We start from the raw sequence: 15445 nt of genomic DNA, 5'->3' as shown, positions 1-15445 counted from the left end.
CCTGGGGAAAAAACAACACCTAGTATTCAAATCTTAACCTATGAGGTCCGGGGTACTGCTGGTTTTCTGTTTGTAGATCTGAAAGAATTTGACCTTTTGACCGCTACCCTTTGACCTGACTCACAGGAAGTACATCCAGGTGTGTCTGCAGAACGTGTCAGATGTGAACTTTCACCTGATGGACCAGAGGCTAACAGAGAAACATCACGGATCTTCTCTGGCACTGCAGTCCCTCAACACTAAAGCACAACAGGTAACTTAACAATGAACCATCAGAAGAGACAGACGCTCTGACAAGTCTCAACATCAGCAATATTCCAATAGCCCTATTTTCATCACAGATTTAAGACCTTCACTTTTGTAACTTTCACTGATGTAAGGTGATTATCTCTCTCTCCCTCTCTCTCTGTATAGTTGGTGTACACTAAGCAGTGTGGTTCTCTCTCTCTCTCTCTCTCTCTCTCTCTGTATAGTTGGTATACAATAAGCAGTGTGGTTCTCTCTCTCTGTATAGTTGGTGTACAATAAGCAGTGTGGTTCTCTCTCTCTCTCTGTATAGTTGGTGTACAATAAGCAGTGTGGTTCTCTCTCTCTCTCTCTGTATAGTTGGTGTACAATAAGCAGTGTGTGGTTCTCTCTCTCTTTCTCTGTATAGTTGGTGTACAATAAGCAGTGTGTGGTTCTCTCTCTCTCTGTATAGTTGGTGTACAATAAGCAGTGTGGTTCTCTCTCTCTCTCTCTCTCTCTGTATAGTTGGTGTACAATAAGCAGTGTGTGGTTCTCTCTCTCTTTCTCTGTATAGTTGGTGTACAATAAGCAGTGTGTGGTTCTCTCTCTCTCTCTGTATAGTTGGTGTACAATAAGCAGTGTGTGGTTCTCTCTCTCTCTGTATAGTTGGTGTACAATAAGCAGTGTGTGGTTCTCTCTCTTTCTCTGTATAGTTGGTGTACAATAAGCAGTGTGTGGTTCTCTCTCTCTCTCTGTATAGTTGGTGTACAATAAGCAGTGTGGTTCTCTCTCTCTCTCTCTCTGTATAGTTGGTGTACAATAAGCAGTGTGTGGTTCTCTCTCTCTTCTCTGTATAGTTGGTGTACAATAAGCAGTGTGTGGTTCTCTCTCTCTTTCTCTGTATAGTTGGTGTACAATAAGCAGTGTGTGGTTCTCTCTCTCTCTCTCTGTATAGTTGGTGTACAATGAGCAGTGTGTGGTTCTCTCTCTCTCTGTATAGTTGGTGTACAATAAGCAGTGTGTGGTTCTCTCGCTCTCTGTATAGTTGGTGTACAATAAGCAGTGTGTGGTTCTCTCTCTCTTTCTCTGTATAGTTGGTGTACAATAAGCAGTGTGTGGTTCTCTCTCTCTCTCTCTGTATAGTTGGTGTACAATAAGCAGTGTGTGGTTCTCTCTCTCTCTCTCTGTATAGTTGGTGTACAATAAGCAGTGTGGTTCTCTCTCTCTCTCTCTCTCTCTCTCTCTCTCTGTATAGTTGGTGTACAATAAGCAGTGTGTGGTTCTCTCTCTCTCTGTATAGTTGGTGTACAATAAGCAGTGTGTGGTTCTCTCTCTCTTCTCTGTATAGTTGGTGTACAATAAGCAGTGTGTGGTCCTCTCTCTCTCTCTGTATAGTTGGTGTACAATAAGCAGTGTGTGGTTCTCTCTCTCTCTCTCTCTCTCTCTCTCTCTCTCTGTATAGTTGGTGTACAATAAGCAGTGTGTGGTTCTCTCTCTCTCTCTGTATAGTTGGTGTACAATAAGCAGTGTGTGGTTCTCTCTCTCTGTATAGTTGGTGTACAATAAGCAGTGTGTGGTTCTCTCTCTCTGTATAGTTGGTGTACAATAAGCAGTGTGTGGTTCTCTCTCTCTCTCTGTATAGTTGGTGTACAATAAGCAGTGTGTGGTTCTCTCTCTCTCTCTCTCTGTATAGTTGGTGTACAATAAGCAGTGTGTGGTCTCTCTCTCTCTCTCTCTCTCTCTCTCTCTGTATAGTTGGTGTACAATAAGCAGTGTGTGGTTCTCTCTCTCTCTCTGTATAGTTGGTGTACAATAAGCAGTGTGTGGTTCTCTCTCTGTATAGTTGGTGTACAATAAGCAGTGTGTGGTTCTCTCTCTATATACACTGCTCAAAAAAATAAAGGGAACACTAAAATAACACGTCCTAGATCTGAATTAATGAAATATTCTTATTAAATACTTTTTTCTTTACATAGTTGAATGTGCTGAAAACAAAATCACACAAAAAGTATCAATGGCAATCAAATTTAGCAACCCATGGAGGTCTGGATTTGGAGTCACACTCAAAATTAAAGTGGAAAACCACACTTCAGGCTGATCCAACTTTAATGTAATGTCCTTGAAACGAGTCAAAAATAGGCTCAGTAGTGTGTGTGGCCTCCACTTGCCTGTATGACCTCCCTACAACACCTGGGCATGCTCCTGATGAGGTGGCGGATGGTCTCCTGAGGGATCTCCTCCCAGACCTGGACTAAAGCATCCGCCAACTCCTGGACAGTCTGTGGTGCTGTTGGTGGATGGAGCGAGACATGATGTCCCAGATGTGCTCAATTGGATTTGGGTCTTTGCTCCTCCTTGCACAAAGGCGGAGGTAGCGGTCCAGCTGCTGGGTTAATGCCCTCCTACGGTCTCCTCCACGTCTCTTGATGTACTGGCCTGTCTCCTGGTAGCGCCTCCATGCTCTGGACACTACGCTGACAGACACAGCAAACCTTCTTGCCACAGCTCGCATTGATGTTCCATCCTGGATGATCTGCACTACCTGAGCCACTTGTGTGGGTTGTAGACTCCGTCTCATGCTACCACTAGAGTGAAAACACCGCCAGCATTCAAAAGTGACCAAAACATCAGCCAGGAAGCATAGGAACTGAGAAGTGGTCTGTGAGATTTATCACCTGCCAGAACCACTCCTTTTTACATTACATTACATTTAAGTCATTTAGCAGACGCTCTTATCCAGAGCGACTTACAAATTGGTGAATTGGGGGTGTCTTGCTAAATGCCTATAATATCCACCTGTTGTCTACTCTATTTGCACAACAGCATGTGAAATGTATTGCCAGTCAGTGTTGCATCCTAAATGGACAGTTTGATTTCACAGAAGTGTGATTGACTTGGAGTCACATTGTGTTGTTTAACTGCTCCCTTTTATTTTTTTGAGCAGTGTATATAGTTGGTGTGCCGTAAGCAGTGTGTGGTTCTCTCTCTCTATATATAGTTGGTGTGCAGTAAGCAGAGTGTGGTTCTCTCTCTCTCTCTCTCTCTCTCTCTCTCTCTCTCTCTCTCTCTCTCTCTCTATATATATATAGTTGGTGTGCAGTAAGCAGTGTGTGGTTCTCTCTATATATATAGTTGGTGTGCAGTAAGCAGTGTGTGGTTCTCTCTATATATATATATATATATAGTTGGTGTGCAGTAAGCAGTGTGTGGTTCTCTCTCTCTATATATATAGTTGGTGTGCAGTAAGCAGTGTGTGGTTCTCTCTATATATATATATAGTTGGTGTGCAGTAATCAGTGTGTGGTTCTCTCTATATATATATATAGTTGGTGTGCAGTAAGCAGTGTGTGGTCCTTCTCTCTATATATAGTTGGTGTGCAGTAAGCAGTGTGGTTCTTCTCTCTATATATATAGTTGGTGTGCAGTAAGCAGTGTGTGGTCCTTCTCTCTATATATATAGTTGGTGTGCAGTAAGCAGTGTGTGGTTCTCTCTCTATATATAGTTGGTGTGCAGTAAGCAGTGTGTGGTTCTCTCTCTATATGTATAGTTGGTGTGCAGTAAGCAGTGTGTGGTTCTCTCTCTCTATATATAGTTGGTGTGCAGTAAGCAGTGTGTGGTCCTTCTCTCTCTATATATATAGTTGGTGTGCAGTAAGCAGTGTGTGGTTCTCTCTCTATATATAGTTGGTGTATTACCCAACAGTGTGTGGTTCTCTCTATATATATAGTTGGTGTGCAGTAAGCAGTGTGTGGTTCTCTCTCTATATATATATAGTTGGTGTGCAGTAAGCAGTGTGTGGTTCTCTCTATATATATATATATATAGTTGGTGTGCAGTAAGCAGTGTGTGGTTCTCTCTATATATATATATATATAGTTGGTGTGCAGTAAGCAGTGTGTGGTTCTCTCTATATATATAGTTGGTGTGCAGTAAGCAGTGTGGTTCTCTCTCTATATATATATAGTTGGTGTGCAGTAAGCAGTGTGTGGTCCTTCTCTATATATATATAGTTGGTGTGCAGTAAGCAGTGTGTGGTTCTCTCTATATATATAGTTGGTGTGCAGTAAGCAGTGTGTGGTTCTCTCTCTATATGTATAGTTGGTGTGCAGTAAGCAGTGTGTGGTTCTCTCTCTATATATATATATAGTTGGTGTGCAGTAAGCAGTGTGTGGTCCTTCTCTCTCTCTATATGTATAGTTGGTGTGCAGTAAGCAGTGTGTGGTTCTCTCTATATATATATAGTTGGTGTGCAGTAAGCAGTGTGTGGTTCTCTCTATATATATATAGTTGGTGTGCAGTAAGCAGTGTGTGGTTCTCTCTATATATAGTTGGCGTGCAGTAAGCAGTGTGTGGTTCTCTCTCTATATATATATATAGTTGGTGTGCAGTAAGCAGTGTGTGGTTCTCTGTCTATATATATATAGTTGGTGTGCAGTAAGCAGTGTGTGGTTCTCTCTATATATATATATAGTTGGTGTGCAGTAAGCAGTGTGTGGTTCTCTATATATATATATATAGTTGGCGTGCAGTAAGCAGTGTGTGGTTCTCTCTCTATATATATATTTGGTGCAGTAAGCAGTGTGTGGTTCTCTCTCTCTATATATAGTTGGTGTGCAGTAAGCAGTGTGTGGTTCTCTCTCTATATATATAGTTGGTGTGCAGTAAGCAGTGTGTGTTCTTCTATATATATATAGTTGGTGTGCAGTAAGCAGTGTGTGGTTCTCTCTCTATATATAGTTGGCGTGCAGTAAGCAGTGTGTGGTTCTCTCTCTCTATATATATATAGTTGGTGTGCAGTAAGCAGTGTGTGGTTCTCTCTATATATATATATAGTTGGTGTGCAGTAAGCAGTGTGTGGTTCTCTCTCTATATATATAGTTGGTGTGCAGTAAGCAGTGTGTGGTTCTCTCTATATATGTATAGTTGGTGTGCAGTAAGCAGTGTGTGGTTCTCTCTATATATATATATATAGTTGGTGTGCAGTAAGCAGTGTGTGGTTCTCTCTATATATATATATAGTTGGTGTGCAGTAAGCAGTGTGTGGTTCTCTCTATATATATATATATATATATAGTTGGTGTGCAGTAAGCAGTGTGTGGTTCTCTCTCTATATATATATATAGTTGGTGTGCAGTAAGCAGTGTGTGGTTCTCTCTATATATGTTGGTGTGCAGTAAGTGTGGTGTGCAGTAAGTAGTGTGTGGTTCTTCTCTCTATATATATATATATAGTTGGTGTGCAGTAAGCAGTGTGTGGTTCCCTCTCTATATATATAGTTGGTGTGCAGTAAGCAGTGTGTGGTCCTCTCTATATATATAGTTGGTGTGCAGTAAGTAGTGTGTGGTTCTCTCTCTCTATATATATAGTTGGTGTGCAGTAAGCAGTGTGTGGTTCTCTCTATATATGTATAGTTGGTGTGCAGTAAGCAGTGTGTGGTTCTCTCTATATATATATATAGTTGGTGTGCAGTAAGCAGTGTGTGGTTCTCCCTATATATATATATTTGGTGTGCAGTAAGCAGTGTGTGGTTCTCTCTATATATATATAGTTGGTGTGCAGTAAGCAGTGTGTGGTCCTTCTCTATATATATAGTTGGTGTGCAGTAAGCAGTGTGTGGTTCTCTCTCTCTATATATATAGTTGGTGTGCAGTAAGCAGTGTGTGGTTCTCTCTCTATATATATAGTTGGTGTGCAGTAAGCAGTGTGTGGTTCTCTCTCTATATATATATAGTTGGTGTGCAGTAAGCAGTGTGTGGTTCTCTCTATATATATATAATTGGTGTGCAGTAAGCAGTGTGTGGTTCTCTCTCTATATATATAGTTGGTGTGCAGTAAGCAGTGTGTGGTTCTCTCTATATATGTATAGTTGGTGTGCAGTAAGCAGTGTGTGGTTCTCTCTATATATATATATATAGTTGGTGTGCAGTAAGCAGTGTGTGGTTCTCTCTATATATATATATAGTTGGTGTGCAGTAAGCAGTGTGTGGTTCTCTCTATATATATATATATATATAGTTGGTGTGCAGTAAGCAGTGTGTGGTTCTCTCTCTATATATATAGTTGGTGTGCAGTAAGCAGTGTGTGGTTCTCTCTCTATATATATAGTTGGTGTGCAGTAAGCAGTGTGTGGTTCCCTCTCTATATATATAGTTGGTGTGCAGTAAGCAGTGTGTGGTTCTCTCTATATATGTATAGTTGGTGTGCAGTAAGCAGTGTGTGGTTCTCTCTATATATATATATAGTTGGTGTGCAGTAAGCAGTGTGTGGTTCCCTCTCTATATATATAGTTGGTGTGCAGTAAGCAGTGTGTGGTCCTTCTCTCTCTATATATAGTTGGTGTGCAGTAAGCAGTGTGTGGTTCTCTCTCTCTATATATATAGTTGGTGTGCAGTAAGCAGTGTGTGGTCCTTCTCTCTATATATATATAGTTGGTGTGCAGTAAGCAGTGTGTGGTTCTCTCTATATATATATAGTTGGTGTGCAGTAAGCAGTGTGTGGTCCTTCTCTCTATATATATAGTTGGTGTGCAGTAAGCAGTGTGTGGTTCTCTCTCTCTATATATATAGTTGGTGTGCAGTAAGCAGTGTGTGGTTCTCTCTCTCTATATATATAGTTGGTGTGCAGTAAGCAGTGTGTGGTTCTCTCTATATATATATAGTTGGTGTGCAGTAAGCAGTGTGTGGTTCTCTCTATATATATATAGTTGGTGTGCAGTAAGCAGTGTGTGGTTCTCTCTCTATATATAGTTGGCGTGCAGTAAGCAGTGTGTGGTTCTCTCTCTATATATATATATAGTTGGTGTGCAGTAAGCAGTGTGTGGTTCTCTCTATATATATATATAGTTGGTGTGCAGTAAGCAGTGTGTGGTTCTCTCTCTATATATATAGTTGGTGTGCAGTAAGCAGTGTGTGGTTCTCTCTATATATGTATAGTTGGTGTGCAGTAAGCAGTGTGTGGTTCTCTCTATATATATATATATATAGTTGGTGTGCAGTAAGCAGTGTGTGGTTCTCTCTCTCTCTATATATAGTTGGTGTGCAGTAAGCAGTGTGTGGTTCCCTCTCTATATATATAGTTGGTGTGCAGTAAGCAGTGTGTGGTCCTTCTCTCTCTATATATAGTTGGTGTGCAGTAAGCAGTGTGTGGTTCTCTCTCTATATATATATAGTTGGTGTGCAGTAAGCAGTGTGTGGTCCTTCTCTCTATATATATATATAGTTGGTGTGCAGTAAGCAGTGTGTGGTTCTCTCTATATATATATATAGTTGGTGTGCAGTAAGCAGTGTGTGGTCCTTCTCTCTATATATATAGTTGGTGTGCAGTAAGCAGTGTGTGGTTCTCTCTCTATATATAGTTGGCGTGCAGTAAGCAGTGTGTGGTTCTCTCTCTATATGTATAGTTGGTGTGCAGTAAGCAGTGTGTGGTTCTCTCTATATATATAGTTGGTGTGCAGTAAGCAGTGTGTGGTTCTCTCTCTATATATATAGTTGGTGTGCAGTAAGCAGTGTGTGGTCCTCCTCTCTCTCTCTCTATATATAGTTGGTGTGCAGTAAGCAGTGTGTGGTTCTCTCTCTCTATATATATAGTTGGTGTGCAGTAAGCAGTGTGTGGTTCTCTCTCTATATATATATAGTTGGTGTGCAGTAAGCAGTGTGTGGTCCTTCTCTCTCTATATATATAGTTGGTGTGCAGTAAGCAGTGTGTGGTTCTCTCTATATATATATATAGTTGGTGTGCAGTAAGCAGTGTGTGGTCCTTCTCTCTCTATATATAGTTGGTGTGCAGTAAGCAGTGTGTGGTTCTCTCTCTCTATATATATAGTTGGTGTGCAGTAAGCAGTGTGTGGTTCTCTCTCTCTATATATATATAGTTGGTGTGCAGTAAGCAGTGTGTGGTCCTTCTCTCTATATATATAGTTGGTGTGCAGTAAGCAGAGTGTTTACTGCGTATGGGATGTGAGGTGGAAGGAAAACATGCCAGTCTGTCTACAGTGTGTGTTCTCTGCCAGCTTCTCTTCTGCTTCTGAGGAAGTCTCATCCTTCAAGCCCTACCACTACGAGTTTCAACTGGAGAGAGTGACAGTGAGTAGCCTAATGTACCTGGTACCCACCTGATCCTGTCAGCTTAAAAGGCCCAGTGGAGTCAAAGTTCTGTTTTTATTGTGTTTTGTATCATATTGTACAACATCTGATGAAACTAACACTGTAAAAGTGTGAAACATTTTCATCTGTGTTATTTCCTGGTAATTTCTGATTGAAAATACAATCTACACAGGTCCTACTAATCAGCAGATTAGGAGTTTTAGCTTCCCTGGCGACATCACCAGGCCATATAAGTTAATAGACCAGAGTTTCAAACCTTTCTACCAATAACAGCTAGTTTTCAGGTTCCAAATTCTTCCCATTAGGCTCGTCCAATTATGCCCCTCATTTAGACCACTCCCAGACAGTCATAGCAAAATGATTGCTTTAGCTTTTAGCTAAACAGCTTTTTTTTTTTTTTTTACTGTGTTCAACCCTACTGTGTTCCACTCTGCATCTGTGTTCTACTCTGCGTCTGTGTTCCACTCTGCGTCTGTGTTCCACTCTGCGTCTGTGTTCCACTCTGCGTCTGTGTTCCACTCTGCGTCTGTGTTCCACTCTGCGTCTGTTCCACTCTGCGTCTGTGTTCCACTCTGCGTCTGTGTTCTAGATCTGTGTTCTACATGTGTTCTACTTTATATCTGTGTTCTACATGTGTTCTACTTTATATCTGTGTTCTACATCTGTGTTCTACTTTATATCTGTGTTCTACATCTGTGTTCTACTTTATATCTGTGTTCTACATCTGTGTTCTACTTCATATCTGTGTTCTGCAGGATTGGGGTCAATTGGAATTAGTCAGTCAATTCAGAAAGAAAACTGAAAAGTAGAAAATCTGTTTTTCACTTCTTTTAAATTCAAATCAGTTCCTGAATTCAAAATTGAGCCCAAACCTGGTGTGTTGTGTTGCAGACACTGTACAGTGTGAGGGCAGAGATCATGCCTGCGGCTGGTCAACAAAACTGTCACTCTGGCTCCCTCTGTGGGCTGGAGATGTCCATTACACGACTGGCTGAACCTGAGGATGATGAGGATGATGATGGAGGGACAGAGGAGAAAGGCAGACAGAGACAGAGGAGGTCTGCTCCACCAAGCTCATGTATGAAGGTGAGTGTGCATAAACTCAGATAGTGGGTTTACTTCAAGCGGTGGATTATAGTCGTGTGTGTGTGTGTGTGTGTGTGTGTGTGTGCAGTGAGCACATTAAACCCATCTCTGTTCTCCCCAGTGGCAGACAGCAGCAGTAGCTGGGTGGTGTATGGCAGAAGCTCAGGGCTGGTGTCCATGCCAGCGGATGCTAATGCCAACCACAGGGTACAGGTTGAGTTGATGCCCCCTGTTCGCTGGCCACCTGCCATTCCCTGACATCAAGGTGTTTAAGTACCTACCTCCCAGTGCCAACTCCGCCAGCCAACCCTGATACAGGTGAGTCCTACCTCCCTCAGGCTCTCTCCTCCTCACAGAGGTTTGACTCTCACAGGGCTAAATCCTAACTTGTGTGTATTTTGGATATTCATGCAAATCAACCATTGACATGAATGGCTGTTTTTAAATGTTTTTAATTATGCATTGTGCCAGGTGCTAACTCCCCTTACCCTTCTGTTCATGACGGCTGTGAAAATGATATCCTCTCCTGATGGACCGGCCTCTGGATGACCAGGGGGACACGGCCAGCTTCTGTAGCCAGGGAAGTGTCCACTCTGTGGGCAGCGGGGAGCAGCAGTCCAGGGTTCTTCCCATGCCTCGCCTGGAGCCCTTCAGCCCGGGACAGGTGTTCAACCACAGCCAGGGATGCCAGGTCCTGGTGCTTCCCTCTACTGATGACCACGTTCTAGAGATCAACGCCACGTGACCCTGGTGGCTGGTCAACAGCCACTACCGTCACCTCTTGCCCCAGACCTCCTGTGGGCTCCGCTGTTCTGGAGCTCTTAAGTTTGGTTGGGACCCAAAAGTAGCTGTTCTAAGATCAGACTATGGACTCTGACTGTGGGCTCTGCTAGCTGGACTAGCCCCCGAGCCTGGAGCGAACACAGTCACATCCGTAGAGCCCTGATGAACTAGACACAACACAACCTGCTGATGTCTTGACATATGTTTTCCTTCTCCTCTTCAGACTGTGTTTTGGCTCAGTGAATAGATCTGTGTTTGACTACTTGGTCTCAGAAAAGGGAGAGGACACATTTTGGACACACCCTGTTGACATACGAAGACCTTAGCCAAGGCAATCTTGTCCTTCCCTCAAACTTTCTGTATTAAACTCAAATGCAACAAAGACCTGAGTATAGTAAAGTGTGTGTGTGTGTGTGTGTGTGTGACTGACGGACGGACGGACGTACGCTGATGTACGCCTCAGCTATGTTCCTGTCTCCTGGCCTTTCACCATTCTCACCAAACCCACAGTCCATAACTAACATTTGTAGTTCCACTGCCCTCATCTGACCACTGTACATACTGTTATATAAGTACATTTACAAAAGCCGAAGAATATACGCACATCCAGGTACTTTCCACAGGTGCTGGAGTTGTAGGCAAACTCACTGAAAAACAGAAAGGAAAACGCTGCTCACTGCTGCCAGGTGATATTTATTTATAACCATTAGGTCTTCATCAGGCCTCCATATCCCAGGTGGGGGTGGAAAGGTCCTATATATAGGGCAGTACTCAGTGACATCACTTCCTGAAACAGATGTATTACATAGTTTCACAATATTAACATTCAATGTATCAAAATATATGATCATACACAGAGCATGTGATCAATATTTATAGTAATATACATACAATTTTCAATTAGGATTAAAAAACAACTATAGATTTTAGATTTATTGGAACTATAAAAACGGTTTCAAGTCAAACTCCTCGTTAAGGCCAAGAGGAGATGCCTGTCGATCCAGAAAGATGTAAATGAGACAATGATAAGAGACTCCTTGTCGCTTCTCTGCAAACCTCTACAACAGTAAGCAATCCAAGATGGACCTCTTTGTCATTTCTCTGCAAACTTCTACAACAGTAAGCAATCCAAGATGGACTCCTTTGTCATTTCTCTGCAAACTTCTACAACAGTAAGCAATCCAAGATGGACTCCTTTGTCGCTTTCCTGGTAAAACCTCTACAACAGTAAGCAATCCAAGATGGACTCCCTGTCGTTTCTCTGCAAACCCTACAACAGTAAGCAATCCAAGATGGACTCCTTTGTTTCTCTGCAAGGCTCTACAACAGTAAGCAATCCAAGATGGACTCCTTTGTCGTTTCTCTGCAAACCCTCTACAACAGTAAGCAATCCAAGATGGACTCCTTTGTCGTTTCTGCAAGGCTCTACACAGTAAGCAATCCAAGATGGACTCCTTGTCGTTTCTCTGCAAACCTCTACAACAGTAACCAATCCAAGATGGACTCCCTGTCGCTTCTCTGCAAGGCTCTACAACAGTAAGCAATCCAAGATGGACTCCTTGTCGCTTTCTCTGCAAACCTCTACAACAGTAAGCAATCAAAGATGGACTCCTTGTCGCTTCTCTGCAAACCTCTACAACAGTAAGCAATCCAAGATGGACTCCTTGTCGCTTTCTCTGCAAGGCTCTACAACAGTAAGCAATCCAAGATGGACTCCCCTGTCGTTTCTCTGCAAGGCTCTACAACAGTAAGCAATCCAAGATGGACTCCCTGTCGTTTCTCTGCAAGGCTCTACAACAGTAAGCAATCCAAGATGGACTCCCTGTCGTTTCTCTGCAAACCTCTACAACAGTAAGCAATCCAAGATGGACTCCTTGTCATTTCTGCAAACCTCTACAACAGTAAGCAATCCAAGATGGACTCCTTGTCGTTTCTCTGCAAGGCTCTACAACAGTAAGCAATCCAAGATGGACTCCTTGTCGTTTCTCTGCAAACCTCTACAACAGTAAGCAATCCAAGATGGACTCCCTGTCGTTTCTCTGCAAGGCTCTACAACAGTAAGCAATCCAAGATGGACTCCTTGTCGTTTCTCTGCAAGGCTCTACAACAGTAAGCAATCCAAGATGGACTCCCTGTCGTTTCTCTGCAAGGCTCTACAACAGTAAGCAATCCAAGATGGACTCCCTGTCGTTTCTCTGCAAACCTCTACAACAGTAAGCAATCCAAGATGGACTCCTTGTCGTTTCTCTGCAAACCTCTACAACAGTAAGCAATCCAAGATGGACCTCTTGTCGTTTCTCTGCAAGGATCTACAACAGTAAGCAATCCAAGATGGACTCCCTGTCGTTTCTCTGCAAGGCTCTACAACAGTAAGCAATCCAAGATGGACTCCCTGTCGTTTCTCTGCAAGGCTCTACAACAGTAAGCAATCCAAGATGGACTCCTTGTCGTTTCTCTGCAAACCTCTACAACAGTAAGCAATCCAAGATGGACTCCCTGTCGTTTCTCTGCAAGGCTCTACAACAGTAAGCAATCCAAGATGGACTCCCTGTCGTTTCTCTGCAAACCTCTACATATATAAACCTCTATATATATAGTTGGTGTGCAGTAAGCAGTGTGTGGTTCTCTCTATATATATATAGTTGGTGTGCAGTAAGCAGTGTGTGGTCCTTCTCTCTCTCTCTATATATAGTTGGTGTGCAGTAAGCAGTGTGTGGTTCTCTCTCTCTATATATATATAGTTGGTGTGCAGTAAGCAGTGTGTGGGTCTTCCTCTCTCTCTATATAGTTGGTGTGCAGTAAGCAGTGTGTGGTTCTCTCTCTATATATATATAGTTGGTGTGCAGTAAGCAGTGTGTGGTTCTCTCTCTATATATATAGTTGGTGTGCAGTGTTGTGTGGTTCTCTCTCTCTATATATATAGTTGGTGTGCAGTAAGCAGTGTGTGGTTCTCCTCTCTATATATATATATAGTTGGTGTGCAGTAAGCAGAGTGTTTACTGCGTATGTGGGATGTGAGGTGAAGGAAAACATGCCAGTCTGTCTACAGTGTGTGTTCTCTGCCAGCTTCTCTTCTGCTTCTGAGGAAGTCTCATCCTTCAAGCCCTACCACTACGAGTTTCAACTGGAGAGAGTGACAGTGAGTAGCCTAATGTACCTGGTACCCAACTGATCCTGTCAGCTTAAAAGGCCCAGTGGAGTCAAAGTTCTGTTTTTATTGTGTTTTGTATCATATTGTACAACAGCTGATGAAACTAACATTGTAAAAGTGTGAAACATTTTCATCTGTGTTATTTCCTGGTAATTTCTGATTGAAAATACAATCTACACAGGTCCTACTAATCAGCAGATTTGCATGGGTGGAGTTTTAGCTTGCCTGGCGACATCACCAGGCCATATAAGTTAATAGACCAATAACAGAGTTTCAAACCTCTCTACCAATAACAGCTAGTTTTCAGGTTCCAAATTCTTCCCATTAGGCTCGTCCAATTATGCCCTATTTAGACCACTCAGACAGTCATAGCAAAATGATTGCTTTAGCTTTTAGCTAAACAGCTTTTTTTTTTTTACTGTGTTCTACTCTGCGTCTGTGTTCTACTCTGCGTCTGTGTTCTACTCTGCGTCTGTGTTCCACTCTGCGTCTGTGTTCCACTCTGCGTCTGTGTTCCACTCTGCGTCTGTGTTCCACTCTGCGTCTGTGTTCCACTCTGCGTCTGTGTTCCACTCTGCGTCTGTGTTCCACTCTGCGTCTGTGTTCTACTCTGCGTCTGTGTTCCACTCTGCGTCTGTGTTCTAGATCTGTGTTCTACTTTATATCTGTGTTCTACATGTGTTCTACTTTATATCGGTGTTCTACATGTGTTCTACTTTATATCGGTGTTCTACATGTGTTCTACTTTATATCGGTGTTCTACTTCATATCTGTGTTCTACTTTATATCGGTGTTCTACTTCATATCTGTGTTCTACATCTGTGTTCTACTTCATATCTGTGTTCTGCAGGATTGGGGTCAATTGGAATTAGTCAGTCAATTCAGAAAGAAAACTGAAAAATAGAAAATCTGTTTTTCACTTCTTTTAAATTCAAATCAGTTCCTGAATTCAAAATTGAGCCCAAACCTGGTGTGTTGTGTTGCAGACACTGTACAGTGTGAGGGCAGAGATCATGCCTGCGGCTGGTCAACAAAACTGTCACTCTGGCTCCCTCTGTGGGCTGGAGATGTCCATTACACGACTGGCTGAACCTGAGGATGATGAGGATGATGATGGAGGGACAGAGGAGAAAGGGCAGACAGAGACAGAGGAGGTCTGCTCCACCAAGCTCATGTATGAAGGTGAGTGTGCATAAACTCAGATAGTGGGTTTACTTCAAGCGGTGGACTATAGTCGTGTGTGTGTGTGTGTGCAGTGAGCACATTAAACCCATCTCTGTTCTCCCCCAGTGGCAGACAGCAGCAGTAGCTGGGTGGTGTATGGCAGAAGCTCAGGGCTGGTGTCAATGCCAGCGGATGCTAATGCCAACCACAGGGTACAGGTTGAGTTGATGCCCCTGTTCGCTGGCACCTGCCATTCCCTGACATCAAGGTGTGTTAAGTACCTACCTCCCAGTGCCAACTCCGCCAGCCAACCTGATACAGGTGAGTCCTACCTCCCTTCTTCAGGCTCTCTCCTCCTCTCACAGAGGTTTGACTCTCACAGGGCTAAATCCTAACTTGTGTATTTTGGATATTCATGCAAATCAACCATTGACATGAATGTATGTTTTTAAATGTTTTTAATTATGCATTGTGCCAGGTGCTAACTCCCCTTTACCCTTCTGTTCACAGACGGCTGTGTAGAAAATGATATCCTCTCCCTGATGGACCGGCCTCTGGATGACCAGGGGACACGGCCAGCTTCTGTAGCCAGGGAAGTGTCCACTCTGTGGGCAGCGGGGAGCAGCAGTCCAGGGTTCTTCCCATGCCTCGCCTGGTGCCCTTCAGCCCGGGACAGGTGTTCAACCACAGCCAGGGATGCCAGGTCCTGGTGCTTCCCTCTACTGATGACCACGTTCTAGAGATCAACGCCACGTGACCCTGGTGGTTGGTCAACAGCCACTACCGTCACCTCTTGCCCCAGACCTCCTGTGGGGCTCCGCTGTTCTGGAGCTCTTAAGTTTGGTTGGGACCCAAAAGTAGCTGTTCTAAGATCAGACTATGGATTCTCCTGACTGTGGGCTCTGCTAGCTGGACTAGCCCCCGAGCCTG

At 43.1% G+C, this 15445-nt stretch overlaps 2 protein-coding genes across 3 annotated transcripts; both read left to right on the top strand.

Moving 5' to 3' along the window:
* Positions 1-64: 64 nt before the first annotated feature.
* LOC135536438 (trafficking protein particle complex subunit 10-like) lies at positions 65-9705 on the top strand. 2 transcript variants are annotated; one of them, XM_064962777.1, is made up of 4 exons: positions 65-253; positions 8146-8310; positions 9223-9417; positions 9539-9705. In XM_064962777.1, exons 1-4 carry the CDS (start codon positions 179-181, stop codon positions 9638-9640), a joined length of 537 nt encoding a protein of 178 aa, XP_064818849.1. In that variant the 5' UTR covers positions 65-178; the 3' UTR covers positions 9641-9705. The 2 variants fall into 2 exon arrangements, with proteins under 2 accessions (XP_064818849.1, XP_064818850.1); XM_064962778.1 differs by lacking the exon at positions 8146-8310.
* A 3523-nt stretch (positions 9706-13228) lies between these two features.
* On the top strand, positions 13229-14738 carry LOC135536439 (trafficking protein particle complex subunit 10-like). The gene is made up of 4 exons (XM_064962780.1): positions 13229-13339; positions 14338-14533; positions 14642-14691; positions 14727-14738. Exons 1-4 carry the CDS (start codon positions 13232-13234, stop codon positions 14736-14738), a joined length of 366 nt encoding a protein of 121 aa, XP_064818852.1. The 5' UTR covers positions 13229-13231.
* Positions 14739-15445: the final 707 nt, after the last annotated feature.

This window comes from Oncorhynchus masou, unplaced genomic scaffold (assembly GCF_036934945.1).
Source record: "Oncorhynchus masou masou isolate Uvic2021 unplaced genomic scaffold, UVic_Omas_1.1 unplaced_scaffold_6180, whole genome shotgun sequence".
Taxonomy (NCBI): domain Eukaryota; kingdom Metazoa; phylum Chordata; class Actinopteri; order Salmoniformes; family Salmonidae; genus Oncorhynchus; species Oncorhynchus masou.
The sequence above is the reverse complement of the archived record's forward strand: the minus strand, read 5'-3'. Positions and strand labels throughout refer to the sequence as shown.